The sequence below is a fragment of the Bicyclus anynana genome, chromosome 10 (assembly GCF_947172395.1).
Source record: "Bicyclus anynana chromosome 10, ilBicAnyn1.1, whole genome shotgun sequence".
Classification (NCBI taxonomy): Eukaryota; Metazoa; Arthropoda; class Insecta; order Lepidoptera; family Nymphalidae; genus Bicyclus; species Bicyclus anynana.
In genome coordinates this window covers 2,379,325-2,402,228 of record NC_069092.1, presented here as the reverse complement: position 1 = coordinate 2,402,228, position 22,904 = coordinate 2,379,325, and the positions used below count along the sequence as shown (strand labels likewise).

The 22,904-nt window shown below is 39.0% G+C and overlaps 1 protein-coding gene across 4 annotated transcripts; it reads right to left on the bottom strand.

Moving 5' to 3' along the window:
• Positions 1 to 24: 24 nt before the first annotated feature.
• On the bottom strand, positions 25 to 22,901 carry LOC112050384 (splicing factor 1). Of its 4 annotated transcripts, none has more exons than XM_052883982.1 (16): positions 22,520 to 22,901; positions 22,135 to 22,227; positions 21,480 to 21,624; positions 19,977 to 20,175; positions 16,794 to 16,958; positions 14,968 to 15,043; positions 12,281 to 12,433; positions 11,330 to 11,436; positions 10,110 to 10,276; positions 9,458 to 9,616; positions 8,760 to 8,885; positions 7,347 to 7,503; positions 5,997 to 6,134; positions 4,432 to 4,517; positions 3,378 to 3,441; positions 25 to 1,871 (listed from the first exon to the last, which is right to left on the bottom strand). In XM_052883982.1, exons 1-16 carry the CDS (start codon positions 22,711 to 22,713, stop codon positions 1,753 to 1,755), a joined length of 2,148 nt encoding a protein of 715 aa, XP_052739942.1. In that variant the 5' UTR covers positions 22,714 to 22,901; the 3' UTR covers positions 25 to 1,752. The 4 variants fall into 4 exon arrangements, with proteins under 4 accessions (XP_052739942.1, XP_052739944.1, XP_052739943.1 ...); XM_052883984.1 differs by having other exon boundaries at positions 16,794 to 16,940; XM_052883983.1 differs by having other exon boundaries at positions 21,480 to 21,612; positions 22,520 to 22,900.
• Positions 22,902 to 22,904: the final 3 nt, after the last annotated feature.

The window sequence follows — 22,904 nt, the reverse complement described above, 5'->3', positions numbered from 1 at the left end:
AGGAAAATAATAAATTAAACACCATTTTATACATCATCTATTTTTTATTTACTTTTTGAAATAAAACAAAAATACATATTGAAAACACGCGATCACATAACAATTATGCAAGATAAGATAAGATATAATATTTAAATAGATTTCATGTTTTAAAATTTTATCATTTTTGCATTTTTGCGTCTTGTGTATTGTACTAACAAACCCTTCACTCCAAACAATTAATGCATTGATTTTCGATTATAAATAAATTAATAAAACGCATAGATTTTATATATATACGTCATAGTTAAATTGATTTTAAAATCGTACACTCGGAACTATTGATTTTCATATCACAAAACTTTCCCCTTGTGCGTCAGGCTTACAAATAAAACTACATTATTTTTGAAAATCTATAACAAATATTGTATGACCTAGAGCAGTTCTTCAATCATGGGCCGAAGCACCATACCATGTACCATGGTCTTTAGATGGCCTGCGGCAAGAGATTCAAGACAATCCTGAATAATATACAGGGTGCTCGGAATTCCCATATAAATATTGAATAAAAACCATATATAGAACCTCCTCCATTTTAAAATTCGGTTAGTAATCATTTATTAAAATAATTGTATTTTGGTGGACTTTTAAATTCACTCTATTTAACGATACTCCAATTCATCAATTTATGTGTCACAATATAAATAATTAAATTGTCAATCAATGCATGAATACATGCATACATTTTATATAATACAAATAAAAGTTACCTCTACTAGCTTGTAGATAAATATATTAATATAAATATTGCTTAGTTTTTGTACACATTACATATTAAACATGGTGCATTTTTTGCACCATGTTTAATTATTATTGCGTTTATTAACATTAGCTAATTTGGTGAACTGAACTATGCATTTGGGAGCCTCATACCTACTGGGGTTCCAGTAAATGAATTTGTTTATTTCCATAATTTTACAACAAGCGGACGCCCGCGACTTCGACCCTTAGACCTCTTTAATCCAGTCCTTACTAGTCATTAGTATTGCTGTAAATATGGAGTAACTTCTACCGTTTTCCCAACATTTCCCTTCACTGCTCTGCTCCTATTGATCGTAGCGTGATGAAAAGTATAACCTGCCCAAAATCCGTCGAGTAGTTTTTATTTCTATAACGAACATACAGGCAGACAGACTGACTGATTGCATTTTTTGCATCAGTATCGATCGCTAATCACCCCAATAGTTTGTTTAAAAGTATATTTCATGTACAGAATTGACCTCTTTACAGATTTATTATAAGTATAGATAAAACACTAATGGCGTATCTTGTAATTGCGCAGGTAACACACACCTCCAAAATTAAAAAAAAAAACGTAATACCTGAACCCTACTGTATTCTAACTTTTAACTACGTCTTACGTTACGTAAGTCCATAGACTCTTAGAGTGATTTCATACGTCTCATATCTACGTAATCGACACTTTAGATCCGGCATATCCGTCGGCGACGTCTTTATATTTTTTTTATTGAAAGAATATTAGCCATTTTTTTTTTTCAATATGACCTATATTCCTTCCAAAAGTCAGAAAATACTGTCAGGAGTTAATACGAGAATAGTCCACCGGGCGGAGATTGAACCACCACCTCTCGTTGATGAATCCGGCCCCTTTATCATTAGGCTACAGACTTGCGTCACTCGTGTCTACAGTTTGGAATGGAACACGCCGTGTGTATGCTATGGACGCACGTGCCTCGTGCCATAGACAAACGGTTAGGAGGAAGAGACGGGCGGCGGCGGGGGAGGAGGCGCGAGGAAGGCGGCGGGGGGCGCGGCCCAGGGCGGAGGGAAGGCACGCCAGCCCGGCCCGCCTCCGCCCATGCCCATCATACCTGCGGACAAAGCTAGTATTAGCTATTAGATATATTTACAGCTAAACTCTAGACTAATTAGATAAAGACCTGCCTCGCAAGACATTATTTTTCTGTCAACGTATATGATCAACGATCTTATGCGATTATAAACACTGTCTCTAAAGAATCGATGTTTCATAGTTTAAAATCGTGTCCGTCGGTTAAAAACCTCCGTAAAAATACCTTTTTATGTAGTTATATGGTGTACAAAACGAACAAAAACTGCTAGTTTAGTTTAAAATATGTATGAAATCTAAGCTTGTTTTCCTTAGAAAATGGCAGAAAATTTTGTTCGTGAATTTGCGTGCGATACTAGTCCTTATGTATTTAGTCTTGAGCAGCTAAAGCAAAATTACAATGAACTTTATTCCTACATATCACAAAGTTTTCAATTGCTTGTCATTATAACATCGACGTGATAGCCCAGTGGATATAATCTCTGCCTTCGATTCGGAGGGCGTGGGTTCGAACTCACTTGCTATATTGGAACTGACTCCTGTCTCTGTTCGCAAACACTTCCCCTTTTGTTTACCCATTAGTCTTCAGGTGTTCTCATTCCAAAACCTGCACCTCAGCACATAACCAATGTCTTTAACTGCCTAATTGGGCACCTGGTTAACCGGCTTTAATTTCATGAGGTTCTGGGTTGTCTTAATAAATATTACTTTATTATCTGTCAAGTAATTTTCAGTAGCATTTCGGAGATGGGCAGTTCAACGCCCTGTAGTGGGCCATTAAAAATAGTTTGATGAATAAAATGTTAGACAGACTGACTCGCAGGCACGGCTAGCTTCTAGGGTTGGAATATCCCAAGTTTCTTGACTCTTATAACTTGGACATTTTTACAACAAAGTGAATAGGCCTTATGTTCTGGTTAAGCGTGTTCCATCTGATACTATCACTTACCATCAGGTGAGATCATGGTCAAGTATACTAATAATATTTAGGTAAAGTAGTAAATGTAGCAATCTCTGGATCTACTGAACCAATTTTAAAAATTCTTTTTACCAATAGAAAGCCACGTTATATGTAACTGTCATAGGCTATTTTATCCCTGTATTATTACTGAAACGCGAACTACGCAGGTGAAACAACGGGGCATAGTCTAGTCTATACTAATAATATAAAGAGGAAAACTTTGTTTGGATGTTTGCTTGTTTGTTTGTAATGAATTGGCTCAGAAACTACTGGACCGATTTTAAAAATTCTTTCACCATTCGAAAGCTACATTATCCACAAGTAACATAGGCTAAATTTTATTTTGGAAAAAATAGGGTTTCGTACGATATTTGGGTTTTACTTATTTTCCGTACGCTGCCTAAACTATAAAAGATAGAACCATAAAATGTTCTAATTAGTTGTAGATCTTATAAATATCTACAAAAAAGGTAGTTGGAAATTTACATCGAGTTTCACGCGGACGAAGTCGCGGGCGTTCGCTAGTCTGGTATAAAAACAGTCTGTGGGGACAAATGGTGTACTCACCGGGTGGCGGCGGCGGCATGTGGGGCCCGGGGCCACTATTCGGTGGACCCATGGGGCCGTCTCCCTGTACAGACAGACGTACTCTTTAACATTATACAAGTTTAATCAACTTTGACGGCCTCCGTGGCGCAGTGGTATGCGCGGTGGATTTACAAAACGGAAGTCCTGGGTTCGATCCCCGACTAGGCAGATTGTGATTTTCTTAATTGGTCCAGGTCTGGCTGGTGGGAAACTTCGGCCGTGGCTAGTTACCACCCCGCCGGCAAAGACGTACCGCCAAGCGATTTAGCGTTCCGGTACGATACCGTGTAGAAACCGAAAAGGGTGTGGATTTTCATCCTCCTCCTAAGTTAGCCCGCTTCCATCTTAAGACTGCGTCATCACTTACCATCAGGTGAGATTGTAGTCAAGGGCTAATTTGTAAAGAATATGAAAAAAAAGTTTGTCAGTCTAGCTAAAACTATAGTATAAAACGGGATGCAAGGGGAATCAAAACTCTATGCCTGACTAGAAAAACAAACCACCTCATTATGTTGCAAAACAAAGGAACGTCATACTTAATTTGCAAACAATTTTATCAACAAACAAATTGGAAATTAAAATCATTTCATAACTTATTTATCTTAAATTATGTATTGTTTTTTCTTAAATGTCATTCAAATTATATTAATTGTTTCCAATTGTTCTAATCAAATTTATTGTCATTAATTTAAGAAACAAGTTAATTATAATTATTATTAGTTGTGCAATTACTAATGATTTATACCCTCATTTTCAATTTGTTTGTTAATAATACACATTGAATATGGCGTAGTTTTCTTCTTAATTTTAAGTGCGAGTGGGAAGTGTGGTGCATCAGTGTAAGTTTTTCATTCATCGCTACACATCGGGAGTGTTACGAACGAAATTGCCAAGCATTCAATCCAGGTGTTTTTGTCGTCAGGCTACGATTAAGATTAAATAGCTTATGTCTAGCAGTGGACGTCATCCAGCTATGAAGAGTCAGTGGGGGAGGTGGGGGGGCTCGACCACACTAATGTAAAGCTTTACTTACGTGCGGGGGCGGCGGCGGCGGGAAGGGCGGCGCGCTGCCGGGCGGCGGGGGCTGCGCCGCGCTCACGTTGGCGCCCGAGCTGCTGCCTGCAAGCATAACACGTCATCAGTACAAGCTCTTTTACAATGACAATTAAATAAAAATCAATTTATGCTTTTCTATATATAACTATTCAGTTTTTTGAACTATACAAAATCCCTCAGACTAATTATAGAAGGACCTGTATCGCACTCATAGTCACGAACAAAATTGTCTGTCATTTTCTGAAGAAAACGAGCTTAGATTTGGTATATATCTTATACTAAACTAGAAGTTTTTCCGTTTTTTACACAACTCAATTACACAAAAAGGTATTTTTACGGAGCTCTTTAACCGACAAACACGATTACAACTATTTAACATCGATACTATATAGACAGATTTTATAATCGCATATGATATTATGATCTATACTTTGACAGAAAAGTAATGTCTAGCGAGGCAGGTCCTATACAATAATTGGTCTCAGCAAAAACCAATTTAACATTTCTACATACATATTGAATGATGATATCTATACTTGTAATAAATCTGTAGAGAGGTCAATTCTGTACATGAAATATATTTCCAAAATAACTATCAGGGGGTGATTAGTCGATACTGATGTCAAAAATGCAATCAGTAAACTTTTTGTCTGTCAGTGTCTCTGTCTGTATGTTCGTTATAGAAACAGAAACAACTTGACTGAATTTAACGGAACTTAGTACAGTTATTCTTCATACTCCTGGGCAGGTTATAGTATATTTTTCATCACGCAGGAGCAGTGAAGGGACATGTTGGGAAAACGGGAGAAGTTACTCCATAAGGGCTGGATTAAAGAGGTCTAAGAACGGACGAAGTCGCGGGCGTCGGCTAGTACTATATAATAATTATGTAACGTGATTTATTTTTAGATGTATCTAAATAGTGGTACATTGACGCAGCAAACAAAGGTATTGCTGCAACAGATTCTACGTCCATTTCGCGGCGGGTTCCAAACGATTGTGAGCATCTCGTGAATGTGGAGGAAATGGAATCGTGCCGTGAATTCATGGCGTGAATTCGCGCGTGAATTCACGGCAAAATGTGGAGCCGGTATAAGGACGCGAACGCTGTGAATGTAAAGCGCGCCTTTAGAAGTAGTCCGTACAGACGCCAGTTTAACGTACGTAAACGTAACTTGTTTTAAGTGTTCGACACTTAGAATTATTCGGTGTTTTCGTATTAATTGATTATGAAACACGGCTAAAACTCACGTGATATTAGGTCGGAGTATGCCCGACTAGTTTCGAACCCATACGGGGCCCTTAGTCATGAGCTGGTTCTTGCATCGCGGCACGATCCAAACATAGTTTTAGTTTTAGTGAGTTTTAGCCGTGTTTCATAATCAATTAATATGAATAACACTCACGATAGTTTGAATTCTAAAATATGTTTTTGTATCTTATGTATTGACACTATCGCTTGTCGGTTGTATTTTATTCTATATAACCTAGAAGGGCAGATGTAAATAGAATGTAGTGTTGATGAAATGATATATAGATTACCTAGCCACGGCGCGTGCGGTGGGCCGTGCGGCGGTCCGTGCGGGGGTCCGTGCGGAGGGCCGTGCGGCGGGCCGTGGTGCGGCGCGTGATGCGGCATGTGCGGGAACGGCGACGGAGGGGGCATGGACGGTGGGGCGCCTGGACAAATACACAAATATAGCTAATATTTTATTTAATATTGGTGTTAAACTGCATTATACGACTGTGTGCTTAGTTTTAGATAATTTTGTAAAATGGTGATATACAAAATAAAATAAACCTTGGCTGAGTTTGTTGTGGGCTCGTATCGGACCAAGGCGCATTTGGAACCCTCGTAACTTTGATTGTAAGTTTTCGACCATTATTACCACCATTAGATTAAATTAAATTACGACATAACTTGACATTTCAAAAGCTAAGTCTAATTGAAATAAATGAATTTTGAGTATGTATGATTGAGCGAGTAGTGGCTTTGATTTGATAAAAACTACCATAATAATTATCATCATTATATAATTATGGTATATTATAGAATTTTGTGAACTACACCAATTGTGACATATTGCCCACTGTCCGTTCATCCAAATCTACATCTGATGTAATTCAGCCGACCTGCCCCTGTAGCCAAGTGGCACGTCGATTCTCTTTCTACGATCGCTAACGCTTTGAATACTAGAAAAATGTATGGGAATGACAGCTCTTGATCACGTGACCTGTCGATAGCAAATGCCATTTTCATACATTTTTCTTTCGTTTGCAATCGTAGAACGAGAATCGACGTACCACTTGGCTACAGGGGCTGTTTTATATGTACAAATGGACAGTCATCAATTGATGACGATGGTGATGGTGATGAATTCACGTTATAGGGACCCATTATCACGTTATAGGGACCCGTTATCAAGTTATAGGGACCCGTTATCACGTTATTGGGACCCGTTACCGCGTTATAAGAACCTGTTATCACGTTATAGGGACCCGTTACCACGTTATAAGAACCTGTTATCACGTTATAGGGACCCGTTACCACGTTATAAGAACCTGTCATCACGTTATAGGGACCCGTTACCGCGTTATAAGAACCTGTTATCACGTTATAGGGACCCGTTATCACGTTATAAGGACCCGTTATCACGTTATAGGAAACCGTTATCACGTTATAAAAACCTGTTGTCACGCTATAGGGACCCGTTACCACGTTATAAGGACCCGTTATCACGTTATAGGGACCCGTTACCACGTTATAAGGACCCGTTATCACGTTATAGGGACCCGTTACCACGTTATAAGGACCCGTTATCACGTTATAGGGACCCGTTACCACGTTATAAGGACCCGTTATCACGTTATAGGGACCCGTTATCACGGTACCTGGTGCAGCCATGATGGCTCGTGGGGGCGGCGCGGGGCCGAAAGGCGAGTGCGAGGGTCTGCGCATACCCCCGCCCCCCAAGCCGCCGCCCGTGCCCGGGGGAGGAGCCTCGCCCAGTTCGGCCATCAGCGACATGTACTCCTCGTCAATTTTAGCCTGCACAGAATATAAGTGTTAATATTAGACAGAGTTGACTGATGACGTCAGTTTAGTCTTTCACAATGTAAAAGTAGACGCCCTTAGAAAGCATTCCGTCCTACTCTTCTACCGTCGGATCCCATCAGGCGATGCTTCTGCGCTCGCTTAAATCCCCCGGGGTCGCCGTTGAGATTCCATTAAGGAGCTTATGGCACTTACACAATCAGAGGGAAAAAAATTAGGGATGATGACAGTTTGTTAAATTGTATATAAATTAAGAGTATGCTAATAGTAAAGCAATTTTGTAAAAGTAACATTGTATCTACGATCATTACTTTCGGAGCTACTGGGATTTAAAGGCTTAGATTTGCTGCGCTTCCAGGGATCCCTGGAAAAATGTCCCATACAAAATGGTACAAACTAGTGACATCGTAGTTAACCTAATGAACGTTATATTTGTATGGGCGTTCAAACAAAATTATTAATGTCTTTGTTATTTGTGCGTTTATGTTTATAATTCTTATATTAAAAAATGTCACATTTAATGTAAGGAAGCTAAAACTGTATGAACTTTCATCTAATTACGAAAAAAAGATTTTTAATAGATTTTAAAATTTTATAATCTTATTTATTTTGCAAATATCCAGTCAATCTTTGCTTTTTATGTATAAATTCGTTAACATTGACCTTATTTACCCGAATGTATCATAAAAATCAATACATTCAAACCTTGTCAGACACGATTTTTAGATTAAATGGGGATGATTCATTTAATCTAAAAATCGTGTGTTTGTGATTGCACTCCTTTGAAGGGACTTTAATGTTTTCCAGCTCATATTTGGGAAGTTACATTCAGACATCTTGTCGGTTACGGTCATTATCATCAACAATATATAAAAATGAATTGCTGTTTGTTAGTCTTGCTAAAACTCGACAACGGCTGAATATGTTGGTGTTGAAATGTTCGTTGTTAAGCGTCACCACCTTTCGTCTGCTGGGAGGCTTTGGCCGTGGCTAGTTACCACCCTGCCAACAAAGACGTACCGCCAAGCAATTTAGCGTTCCGGTACTATGTTGTGTAGAAACCGAAAGGGGTGTGGATTTTCATCCTCCTCCTAACAAGTTAGCCCGCTTCCATCTTAGATTATCAATCATCACTTACCATCAGGTGAGATTGTAGTCAAGGGCTAATTTGTAAAGAATAAAAAAAAAAGTTTGTCAGTCTAGCTAAAACTTGAGAACGGTTGAATATGTTGGGTTGAAATGTCCGTCACCTTGTCCTGCTGCGCCCGGGGCGGCGCGTGTCCGGGCCGCTTGGCGCGACAGTCGCGCGCGATGTGTCCGGCGCCGCCGCACGACGAGCACACGATGCTGTTGGTCACGTTCGGCTTGTCCGGACACTGCGGGACAATTACATAGTTACTTACAATTACTACATTTTTCTTTTCTGCCTTAACTTGTAGCCAATAAATGTTCTGTACTTGATGTTCGACAGCCTGCCCAAGGGCCGCGTCGAGCAATTGATACATGCACATTGCAATTGCAAAAAAGGTCGAATGCCTGGGGATAAGACAGGGTTATATATATTAAATTTCTATCGTCTTAACTTTTTGTTGCTTTTTATGATATTTACGACATAGACCAGGAAAGAAGGCTCGGGATCAAATCCCCTTGTCGGGCGTATAATATATGCGTAAGTCTCTCTTGACCTCTGCCTCCGATTCTGGAGGGCATAGGTTCGAATCCGGTCCGGGGCATGCTCCTCCAACTTTTCAGTTGTGTGCATTTTAAGAAATTAAATATCACGTGTCTCAAACGGTTAAGGAAAACATCCTAATTCTCTGCGTGTGTGAAGTCTGCCAATCCGCATTGGGCCTACGTGGTGGACTATTCGCCTAACCCCTCTCATCCTGAGAGCTGACTCGAACTCAGCAATAAGCCGAATATGGGTTGATAATGAATGAACACTCACGAGCCAGGTCTTGTGGTCGAGCGCGGAGCAGTTGGCGCAGCGCGGCGCGTCGCTCTCGCGCAGCGTGCCGTTGAGCTGCGCCAGCTCGCGCAGCTGCATGCGCCGCAGGTCGTTCTGCCCCTCCGGCACCTCCACGCCTTGCCGGATCACCTCCTTTATCTGCGCATATTCATTGCCATTGAATGGACAGTTCAAAGAAACTGAACTCTAAATTCAAACCTCACTGTAGAAAGTTCAAGGCACTATAGAATTTAGAATATAAGATATCGCTTAGTCCATGTCCAGAAGGGGCGAATTCGTCGCGAATCGTATCGCGCGTATTCATACGCGCGTTGTCGAAGTACTACACATCAATACATCAATACATCGCGCCAGACTCTCGACACACGCTTGATTCGCACGTATTGCGCGTGAGTCGAGATACTACGGACGCCTTTTTGCGTCCAGTTGACGCGCGTGAACTCCATATTTCGTACTGAATTTCTCCCCAATTGCTCGCGCGTTGGTAGGCACCTTGTGAACGCAACGGTCGCGCGTAATACGCGCGAGAGAATCGCGACAAATTCGCCATTTCTGGACTGAGCCTTATCATCCACTCACACACACACACACACACACACACACTGTATACACAAACATCTGTAACGAGTACCTTCTCCACCGCCTTCTTGACGCAGTCGGCGTTGGTGGCCGTGATGTAGGCGTGCAGCGGCTCGTCCTCGCCGGGCAGCGGTTGCCCGTCCTTGCGCCCCACCTTGCCCTCCTTCACCGAGCCCTTGCCGCGGATGATGATCTTCGCGCCCGTCTCCTTCTCCATTGCTGGATACACAAACATATTATTTATTGACGTGAAGAAACCGGCTGCAAGCACGAAAATGTCACGGCCTAATTGACAATGCCTATTGCCACGGCCCACTTGAGCCAAACGAGACTGCGTAATAAGCGATAAAGAGACCTAAGCGTTTGTCTTGTGACGAATCTATCTCTCTTCCAGTCCACAGACCGATGCATCCGAGTAGAAGTACAACGTTAGCACTCAAGCTACAAGAAAACTGTTTATATTGATGTGAAGAGTGAAAAGTTTGTCGTTATCCGATAAAATTTTCGCCTGTAATCCGACTTTGTAGACAAACATTTTTTGTTATAAAAGTTAGGATGCTTGGCTGCAATCACACCTAATGGTAATGCACGATGCAGCCTATGGTGGAACGCACTTGCCTTGATAATACCATTTAATTCCTGAGCTGAAGAAGATATCCATATTGAATGTGGCAGGAACCGCGTCCAAAGAATAAAGCATAGGTAAAGCAAATGTATGATTTGACTAAAGAGCTATAAGATCTGTATCCATCTCTTCTAAGCTTGTATTGTCTTTATATATATATATATATATATATATAATAAAGACATTAAGACATTAATTAAAGCGTAGTCCGCATTACTGAGGGTCGTGGCCCCTATCACAAGCTTGCTTCTTCACGATGTTGCGCCACGTGACTCGGCTTTTTGCGACTTGCAGGACCTCGTGTACTTCGGTGTCGAGAATGGCGCGGATGTGGTCGGACCAACGCATCGGGCTACGTCCTCGAGGTCTCTTTCTTTCCACTTTGCCAGTGATCACTAGTTTCTCTAAGTTATCTCCTTCTCTCCTGGCAATGTGGCCTAAGTACTCGAGGATCCTCTGAAGACAGGTGGTGGACAGCCTCTTCGAGATGTTAAGCTGTTTTAGCGCCGATGCATTGGTTCTATGTGCTGTCCATGAAATACAGAGCATTCTTCTCCAGCACCACATCTCGAAAGCGTCAATGCGATGCCGATCAGCTGACTTGATGTCGATCGCTAGTAATGGCTATAAATATAAAAGAACTGTACCTTTGAGCGTGTTCCCACGGGGTCCAATGAGCAGTCCCACAAAGTTGATGTCAGGGTGCTCCTCCTGGGGGATCATCACTTTGTCGTGCACGCGGATTATGGGCGGCCTGGTGACAACAATAAGCATTTATCATTATCATATCATATTATATCATATCATTTTCCTGTTCAACGTTAAGTTAGCCCTTGACTGCAATCTCACCTGATGTTAGGTGACGATGCAGTCTAAGATGGATGCGGGATTATTTGGAAGAGGTACATAATACCTTTCCTTACGTGGAAAGGTATTATTAGTCATCATCCCTATTCTACGTACGACTGACAGTCCTCTGTGCAGAGCCTGCATGGAGGAAAACGAGACACCGATACACATTATGCTCAGTTATAGAGCTGTAACGGAACAACGAGCAACCTACATTGGTTCCTCAGCGACACTCCATAAAGCTTTCGGCGATCGTGGCAGCCTGCTAAGCTTCTGGAGCAAGCTCGGCTGGATAGAGTGAATCCAGGGGGGACCTACACTGAACGACCCACGTACAACGGCCAATCAACACGGTCAAGTGCGGATACGGCCCAGATCTAAGTGAAGTAGGCTCCTTATGGGACCTCAGCGGCGTCACCAGGGGGTTTGGGCGAGCGCAGAAGCAACGCCTGATGGGGCCCGAAGGCAGAAGCAGAGTAGATGGGCGGAACGACTCTCTAAGGACGTCTCTGAGACTCGGACCTCGGCTTACAGGGTCGTTCGGGAAGGGTGTTTTGACCTGAGTGTATCAGTCCGGGCGCCCCCGAGATCGTGAGTTAAACCCACGTCTGGGTGACGTCAGATATCGGGGACCTCGTTTTCGCCGGCGAAGACGCTGTGGGACTGTGGCAGCTTGTGTTTGAAGCTTGCCCAGAAGGAAGAAGAAGAACTACTACTATGTACTACTATTAGACACACGGCAGACGCACTTGTAGTCAGGCGGCGGCTTAAAGTCCGGGTTGATCTGCTGCATCCTCTGCACGAGGCGGTGTCGCTCCTCCTCCAGCTTGCGGCGCGTGCGGTACTCACGCGTGTTCAGCCGCTTGCCGTCCGTCGAGTAGATCGGCTCGGGCGACGGCGACCTGGAAAGTGACCACACATTATGCATTCCGCTGTGGACAACCCTTTACTCGTGTATGAAAATACTCATTCCATTCCGTTCGGCAAAATAGGACTTTACTGTACTCCATTATAAAACTGAAATTATTTACAACAAAAAAGGTTATTCTTACGCGAGACAATGATTTGGTTATGAAAGATGCTTTGATTATCATTTACAAGATTAGGCTATTTTGTTTGTACCGAGCAAGAGAATGTCATATTTGTAAGCAAAGTTACCGAGCAAGAGAATGTCATATTTGTAAGCAAAGTTACTGAGCAAGAGAAAGTCATATTTGTAAGCAAAGTTACCGAGCAAGAGAATGTCATATTTGTAAGCAAAGTTACCGAGCAAGTGTCATATTTGTAAGCAAAGTTACCGAACAAAAGAATGTCATATTTGTAAGTAAAGTTACTGAACAAGTGAATATCATATTTGTAAGTAAAGTTATCGAGCAAGAGAATGTCATATTTGTAAGTAAAGTTATCAAGCAAGATAATGTCATATTTGTAAGTAAAGTAACCGAGCAAGAGAATGTCATATTTGTAGGTAAAGTTATCGAGCAAGAGAATGTCATAGACGAAAATGGTTAGACGACAGATTGGACCATTACTTTCCACAAATGAAGCAAGGCGTGGAAGATAAAAAAGCTTTTCACGTATTGTCGCTGTGATGATGATGAAGTTGGATGGTAAAAAGCGGACGAAAAAGCTCGGAGGAAAAGCTTTGACGACGCTTCCGTATCAGGTAAACGAAAGCTGTATTCACACGACATTGTATTGCACGTTATTTGCAGTGTTCGGTTTTGTACTTACAAACAACCAGATGTTCACATGGTATGTTTACATTCGTATTGAATATGAATAGCCGTAATTTTCACACAGTAGGCGTATGTCATGGATCCTCGCTTTTTCGCTTGGGTCATTCTTTCTTTCTTGACTTTGTGCCAGGTATTTATTATGTAATTAATATAAGTATAATAAATAATATTTGTGTTTTATTTTGTGCAAGATACTCAATTTAAAATTATTTATTAAATTAACATGAGCTGAAATAAGTTAAGTACAACACAAAAGTATTTGATTATGTTTGGCTAATTAAGATGGATTGTCGAATGAGTATTTTCCATCAATCGATAAATGAATAAGTACAAAATATCACAATGTCTTACTGCATTTCATCTAAAAAAAAAATGTTTCTTTTTTTCAAGAATTGTATTTTATTTATAATTTATTACAATGTATTTGAAACTATGATATTTCAAAAGATGTAATGCAGTAAAATAAATTAACAATTACACATAATCTGTCTTAAAGAATTATTATATAACAATTAATTAATTACTCACAAATTATTACATGTAATTGTTAATTATATAAATTAAAAATATAAAAAGTGTACTCAAACAAATCGGTGGTAAAAATAAATGTTGCTAGAATAAAAAAAAAATGCTCCACTATCCTAAGTAATTAAGCTCCTAAGCTACGGTCAATGGCCTAGAAAAGAAATAATTTCATTATTTTGTCATTAATAAATAATTATTATTATCCTGAAATTTGAATATCGTTAGCTCTGAAAATAATTCGTTCATTATTAAAAAGATAATTATTAATTATTATTATTAGACCTGCGACGCTGAAAAAGCTTTGATTAATAACAAATTCGTTATTATTATAATAATTAGTGCGGCAGAGCGCAACCTGCAAAATAGAAAATAACTAATTAGTAAACCGAGGAGGAGGAATTTGTTGGGGAAGTAGATTTTGTTTTGGATTTGAATCAATATGTACGAATCTCGATGAGATAGAATTCTGTCTGAAAAGAAATTTCATTTTATTATAATTTCATTTCAGGATTTGATTTAGTATTAATTAATCAGATTTTTTTGTGGCTATGAACAGGCAATCATTTAATTAATCTTTAATTTTTATGTATTGTTTAATTTAATTAAAAAAATATAGTTTTTTTTGTGTTTACTGCCAAATATTTTTTGTAACAACGCTACTGTGAACACGTATCTACTGTGATTTTTATTTATTTTTAAATTTTTAATAAGCTTCATTTTTTTATTACTTACCTTGCGAGGTGACATTTATTTATTTAAAAAAGAAAATGGGAGTGGAGAATCTGCTTGTTCCATCAATCAAGTAATGTTATATAAAAAAAATAATTGTACGAGGGCTGTCCATAAAGTATTGAGAATGATATATATACACTATTTGGTAAAATAAATAATATAAAAAAATGGGCGGAGCGCCTCCCGTCAAACATGGATTAATCAATCTCATATGCTTATAATTTTAGTCAAAATCTATCTACGGTAAAATCAAATTAATTTAATTCAAATCGTGTATTTTTATTTAAAGGTTAATTATTGTGATTATTTAATGCAATATGTCCGTCGATTTGGTCCCTCACAATCCTAACGTAGGAGCTTGTCTAAGTAATTTACTTGTTTTAACGATACTCATTCTGTCGGTGGCACGCCGCGTGCAGCAGCTAAGGGGGGATGCGAACCTTTCCTCCACGTTGGGGGGGATGCCCAGGTCCCCGGAGCGCAGCTTGCGGCTCACCTCCTCGATCTGCAGTTGCACTGTAAGGGAATGGGTTAGCCACGCGCGGCCACACCGCCTCATTAGAATATTGCCGCACACTGACACATTTTACAAAGCCTCGGTGGCTAAAAGGTGGCTGAAATTGAAATTTTGTTGAAACACCAAACATTAACAAACTTTGTAGCACAGACACATACAGGATGTTGGATGTTACTCAACATGCTACGGTATCGGATCGGGACATTATAATTAACATGTGATAGTGACTCAGACCAATTATTGTATAGGACCTGCCTCGCTAGACATTACTTTTCGATTTAAAAACTCTCTCTATAGTATCGATGTTTGACTGTTGTAATCGTGTTCATTAGTTAGAGAGCAAAAAATACCTTCTTGTGTAGTTGAATGGTGTAAAAAACAGGCAAAAACTTCCAGTTTAGTATAAGATATATACCAAATCCTCAGAAAATGACAGACCATTTTTTTTTTAAATTTGGGTGTGATACTGGTCCTTCTATAACTAGTCTGAGTAAAGTCATCATCACATTGGAACAGCTTGGGTATACAAATGTCATCTACCTTTGTAACAAAGGGCTTGTGCCATGTACAATACAGGCTGCTGTTAATGATGATACAACTGATTTAGACAAAATTTGTCAATTATAAAATACACATTCGTATTTTTATTACAACATTAGATGATTTTGAATGAAATTTCCAAGAGATAGAATAATATTTTGGACATCCCTTTGGCAATTAAAGCACATAATTTTGATTTGGTTAAAACAAACAATAAACAAATTATTATCTATTGAAAAAACAATATACAAAGAAGCTGTGGAGGTTTTTAATTAGGTATGAGTATTAAATGGTACACTTTAAGGTACACACATACAGAAACATAAATACCATTTTATTTAAAAACTCTCATTATATTATGTGAACATTTTCTTAAAATTTCATTAAATATAAAAAACAGAATAAAACAAAATTGAAAAAAAAAATAGTATAATAAACACAAGTACATAATTATCATCAACTTCATATGTGAACAAACCAACAGAGAAATTATATTGATATTGAAAAGTATTACTTTAAGTATACTATTGGGTATTGGTAGACTATCACATATGACATTGATGATTTAAGTATATTTGTGGAGTCATGGCAGTTCATATTTTGTGGACAATTGTTTCTGGACACTGACGAATTCTTACCAGAACTTCATACATACAAAACTGCACTGCCTACCCTGAGGACTCAGTACAAACCTATATAGTAGAAGGAATCTTCCCTTTAGTATGTATATGCCTATCATAGTTAAAATTTCATATAAACCACTGCTCACCAGTGTCCAGAAATAATACATCTAATTACGTCAATACTCAGACTGATTAAATAAGGATTTGCCTCACTAGATGTTACTTTTCTGTCAAAGACCAAAGTATATGATCAACGATCTAATACGTAAATAAAAACTGTCTACAGAATCAATGTTTCATAGTTGTAATCGTGTATATAATAGGATAGGTTAAAAATACCTTTTTGTGTATTTGAATGGTGTAAAAAATGGTCAACAACTTCTAGTTTAGTATAGGATATATACCTAATCTTAGCTTGTTTTCCTCTATAAATGACAGACAATATTGTTTGTGCATTTCGGTGTGATACTAGTCCTTATGTAATTAGTCTGAGCGTCTTACTTCAGTCCAGCATCTGAACTATGGAACCATTGAGCTGTTGAGGTTTGACTATCAGTGAAATGAGTGATGTGCCAGAGCTACTCACATAGATACTGTTCCTCCTGCTCCCGGGTGAGCGTGGACGGCAGCACGGTGGGCAGGCCCGGGATGAAGGTCTTGTCGTGCTCGGAGCCCATCCAGCGTGAGCGGCGCCTGCGCGCGCGCCGCTCCGCCGCCGACTCGCCCGGCGGACCTGCCCAATCGTCATCGTCTTTGTCCAGAACAAATCCCTTTATATGTTACTTACTTGCTTTTTGTTATCGTACATCTTTCCCTACTTTTGTAAATAGCTACAGTTTTTTTCCTACTTCATCATGAATGGTGTTTTTGTTATTCTTTACAAGTTACCTAACTTGTTAAGAGTAAGATGAAAATACACACCCCTTTCGGTTTCTACTCGACATCGTACCGCAACGTTAAATCGCTGGGCGATACGTCTTTGGCGGTAGTGTGGTAACTAGCCACCTATCAAAAGGTGATTGATAAAGGCAAAAATTTAAAATTAAAGTTTATCAATTAAGATGGATCAAACAAATGTCCCACCTAGTGATAAGTGAAAAACCATTGCATAAAAGATACAGATCAACATTAAACATGCAAGAGTCCTGAATGCCATCCTGAGTCTATCAATTTTGACAGTTAAGTGTTCAGCATCATCATGTGCAAGTATTTATACTGGCAGCCAAGTGGTATTGGCATATTAGTACTTAGAGTTTTGTCATATTGCAAACCCATATTGCATATCTTGACATAAAACAATGCCAGTTTAAAACAGTACCAGAATGGGGATGATGACTAGGTTTGAATATATTGATTTTTATGATACATTCGGGTAAATAGGGTCAATGTTAACTGATTTATACATAAAAAGCAAAGATTGTCTGGATATTTGCAAAATAAATGAGATTATAAAATTTCAAAAACTATTAAAAATATTTTATCGTGATTAGATGATTTATACAGTTTTAGCTTCCTTACATTAAATGTGACATTTTTTAATATATGAACTATAAACATAAACGCACAAATAACAAAGATATTAGTAATTTTGTTTGAACGCGCATACAAATCTAACGATCATTACATTGCCTATGACGTCATTATTTCGAGCCATTTTGTATGGGGCGTTTTTCAGGGATCCGCGTTAGCGCCGCAAATCTGACTCTTTAACTCCCTGTAGCTCCGAAAGTAATGATCACAGATACCCTGTTCCTTTTACAAAATTGCTTTACTATTAGTATACTCTTAATTTATATACAACTAGCGGACGCCCGCGACTTCGTCCGCGTAAAAATCGATGTCAACTTTCAACCCCTATTTCACATTCTATTTTTCAAGTTTTATAACTTATACCTCATAAATAGTCCACTTATCATTTTACATTTACAAATGTACCTAGAAAAATTAAGGACTTTCCGTACAAACTTACTACCCCTACTTCACCCATTTCTGATTTTGTTTTTGCGACAAAAAGTATCCTATTATCCTTCTACGTATTATGGTCTCAAATCGTCTTAAGTATCATTTGAACTCATTCTGTAGTTTCAGCGTGATGCCCGGTCAAAAAAAAGGCAAATAGACAGACAAAAAATAGAAAATAGGCTTCAGTATCGATCTGCTACCTCTACCCTACTCCTACCATACCCGTACCCTAACTGTATCCTACCCCTACCCTACCCGTAATCTTCCCTTTCCCTACCCCTAGGATAGGGGTAGGCCCTACCCCTACCCTACCCCTAACCTAAGCATACACTCCCCTACCCTGCCTGTACCCTACCCTACCCTATACCTTCCCTACCTTACCCCTACCCTTAGCAAAATCGGTCCAGCCCTATGAGCGTGGTGCGATGACAAAGGAAAATAGAGACTTCTATGCTAAAATTATAATCTTTGGATCTACTGGATCGATTTGAAAGATTGTTTTACCAATAGAAAGCTACGTTATTTGCGAGTGTCATAGGCTATGTTTGATTCCCATATTCACACAGGAACGGGAACTACGTAATTGAAAGCGCGAGGCGTCATGTAGCGGAATTTCTGCGTCTTTTAGAAATTTTGTATTATCTCCGAAACTATTTAACTAATTAACATACTATGAAGGGCAAATCTTATCTCCATAATATCCTTGTGACTATTAAATAATTTATTTTGATAAGGATTTAAGTTAAGTAGCATAAATAATGACGCAAACCTAAGTATATAAAATTTATAATTTTTAAAACACAAAAGGTACTATATCTGCTAATATATAGAAGATAGATATATGGTGTCGCGGACTTTTTTGTAGAACTTTTAAAGATACATAAAGCCTCCATACATTAATTTCAATTTTACACAATGGTTAAGGCAGCGCATGCGAATAAGTCTGCTTAAGAGGATTTTCGGTCCGACCTGTATGACAAAAACTGTGTTAACTCGGCGAATATATATCATACTAATATAAAATACAGCCTATAGCACTCCCCGATAATGTAGCATTCTACTGATGAAAGAATTTTTGAAATCGGATCAGTAGTTCCGAAGATTACCCCATTTAAAAAATGTGACAAACTTACAAACTTTACCTCTTTATAATATTAGTATAGATATAGATTTAAAAAACTGTCATCATCCCTATTGGCCCGTCAAATATTTTCAAAATTAAATTCAGTAATTGTTTAAAATGCCAAGGCGGTCTCTCTGTATATATATACATATTTTCACAAGTAAACCGTTGAATTGATTTTAATGAATTTTTAAATAGACATAAATTGGACCCTAAAGCAAAACTTACTGTAACCATTAAACATTACGAGTAACATTAAAAAAAAATATCTTTCTTTGTTACAAAGTACTTACTTGGTACCTTACAAAATTACGCTGTAGCCTATTTATGTTACTAATTAGTAATTTGTCTTTAACCTATGCTTATAATATTTTATGAATATGCTAAGATAGTCTTTAACTAGCTATTACTTTAAGTCACTTTGGTATATATAGCACTTAGCACTACACTATCAGGGAGGAGGATATTCTGTCTTACTTGCATCTATCGCTCTCTTTCTATAGTATCATGGTTAACAGAGAGAGATAGAGGTTAATTCGAAACTCGCACTTGCGAGTTATACAATACGTCATTACAGAATAGGCCTCCAGTAGTGTCACTGTACACTAATTTATCTTTTACACGCATTTAAATTTAAATAGATATATTTTCTTTCTTTCTGACTAATTATCGACATCAGCTCACCTTGTCCATCTTCCTTGTCATCGTCGGGGTGGTCGTACGGCAGCTTGTCCCGGTAGCGCAGCTCCGTCCGCGCCTGCAGGATCTCCAGCTTCTGCTGCACGGAGGTGGGCGTGGGGATGGCGGTGGCGGCCGACAGCGCGGCGGCGGCGGCGGCGGCCGGCTGCACCGGCGCTGCCATGCGCCGCTGGGCTACGAACGTCTTTAACGAGAGTAAACGGTGTTATAATCCTTGATGCAAACTGTGGAATATATCTATACTAAAGAGTTTGTGGTTTTGTAGGAGGTACTCGTAATCTCTGGATCTATTGAACCAATTTTGATTGAATTTAGATGTAGACTGGTTTAATTTCAGTAGGATATTTCATCATGTATTTTTTTTGTACTGTGCTGGGCCTAAAACGGTCAGTCTCTTTCAATAGTATATAATGAAGAATAGCTTGTAATGAAGACCTTAGTGTTTCTAATAAAAGTTGAAAGTCCAGCGCATTCTTCAGTATATCAGCAACTATAGCTAATCACTAAACTCTGAGCTTCATGGCAAAACCTTCGAAAAACGCCATTTAATTTTAAATGTCCAAGGGTTGCTACACTGTCATAGCCCAGAGGATATGACCTCTGCCTTTGATTAGGAGGACATATGTTTGAATCTGGCATGCACCTACAGCTTTTAGGTTATGTGCATTTTAAGAAATTAAATATCATGTGTCTTAATCAATGAAGGAAAAACAATTCTCTGGTGTAAAGTCTACCAATCAGCATTGGTCCAGTGTCGTCCACCTAACCTTCGCATCCTAAGAGGTGACTTATGCTTGACAGTGAGCCAAATATGAGTTGTTAATGTCAAGAATTGCTATAACGTTGCTCAATCATTTGATTCCATATGTCTTAGCTGACCCGTTTAAATATATAATTGATAAATATTTATTCCTCTTTAAGCTTACCATGTAGTTGACATATTTCTAAAAAATAATAATGAATTGTTTTAATGTTTGATATCCATTAAATAATTACATTTGTATTTACAATTATAATTATTTTACCTGTCTTTCTGCAGCATTGTGCTGTAAATGGCAAAGACTTTCTTACAAGATAAACATTCACAACAAAAACTTATAATCTACAAATAGGATATTTTTCACTTTTTATCTGTCTGTTTGTTTAGTCTACATATTCATACATACATATAATCACATAGTGCATAGTAAAACCAACCAATTTAATGCATATTTAAATGCATTGGCATTTAGACATCATTTAGAGGTCGTATCCATCTCTAGAATTGTTGTTTCACTGTGTTAAAATTACACATGTGTGTATTATGATTTAAAATTTTCAGTTGTGTGTAGTGTAAGGACACAGAATATATTTATGGGTGTTAAATATTTTTGATGTGTCAGTTACCCCTTGAGAAACAACAGACAAAATTTTGTTGGTCATTTTGAGTGTGATACAGGTCTAATAGCAGGTAATTGGTCTGAGGTAATGATGATGATGTTTGCTCACCTGTGCAACAGCAGCGGCTGCAAGTATAGCAGCCTGTGTAGCAGAGTTGATAGTAGTGGGCGTGGCTACGGCGCGCGCAGTCGCCTTCGTAGTGGTGCCCACCATCTTGTCCAGAAGCGCTATGGTGCCATCCCTGTGCAAAATACTAAATTTAAGTTTTTTTTTTATTCTTTACAAGTTAGCCCTTGACTACAATCTCACCTGATGTTATGTGATGATCCAGATGGAAGCGGGCTAACTTGTTAGGAGTAGGATAAAACCTTTCAGTTTCTACATAACATCATACTAGAACTCTAAATCACTTGGTGGTACGTCTTTGTAGGTGGAGTGGTAACTATCCACGGCTGAAGCCTCCCACCAGCCACACCTGGACCAATTAAGAAAACCTCAATCGGCCCAGCCAGGGATCAAACCCAGGACCTGGGGTTCGGAAATCCACTGAGCATACCACTGCACCATGGAGGCTCTCAAAATTGTCTGTTTACCTATATAAAGTATGTTAGAGAATTATAGCACTATACTAATTCCTGCATGTGATTAGATTTAAGTTTGCCACAATTCACGATAATAGTATGTATTATAAACGTCATACAGGCGACTGTCACCATACCCATGCTATCTAAAAAACACTTTAATGTTTGTCAGTGTAACTTACCTATCCTTAGATTTCCTCCCTCGGCTTCGGCTTCGTGATCTTCTCTTTTCCTTGTGCCTCTCACGACTTCGGCTACGATCTCTTTCTTTATCTCTGAAAATATATACAACAAAAATGAGTAGGATACATTATGGATGGTAATTAATTCATTGTAACAGATTGATTGATTTAAGCTAATAGCACTTGGTTAAGAATATGCTTCATGGTAAGGCAATAAGGATCCTATAGCAGAATTGGCTTGTCCAGAAAGTCCCTTATTCACTGCTCACTTGAAGAATGACCATTTTTTGGTCGTGTCCAAGGGATATCCAGTTCATAAGGGCACGCCTGGGGGTCCAAGAGGAATTGTATTGAGGGCCTGAGGATATATGATAACAGTTCTAACCTCTTGGAGCGGTGGCGATCCCGATCTCGATCGCGGTCTCTGTCTCGGTTGCGGTCGCGATCCCGGTCACGATCACGATCCCGGTCACGGTCCCTGTCTCTATCCTTATCCCGGTCGCGACCCTTATCCCTCTCCTTATGTCTGTCGCGGTCTCGAGATCGGGAGCGACTTCGGTCTCTATGACGAGAACTCATTATTTCACTCGAACAAAATGTAAACTTGTAAAAATTACAGAGTTTACACAGATAGAGGTTTGATGATGTAAGCAAAACTTCCTATCCTTTATTTATTGAAAAATTTAACACGAAACAAGAAAAACATAACCACGGATGACAAATTACAAAACAGACGGATGCCTGAAACAAAATGGCGGCTGGTGTTGTGT

Coding starts and splice junctions, on each gene's coding strand:
- LOC112050384 (XM_052883982.1), bottom strand. CDS start 22,713: ATGAGTTCTCGTCATAGAGACCGAAGTCGCTCCCGATCTCGAGACCGC. Junction 20,176..21,479: donor CAGCCGCTGCTGTTGCACAG/GTGAGCAAACAT, acceptor CTCTCGTTAAAG/ACGTTCGTAGCCCAGCGGCG. Junction 4,518..5,996: donor ACCGCACGCGCCGTGGCTAG/GTAATCTATATA, acceptor TTATGCTTGCAG/GCAGCAGCTCGGGCGCCAAC.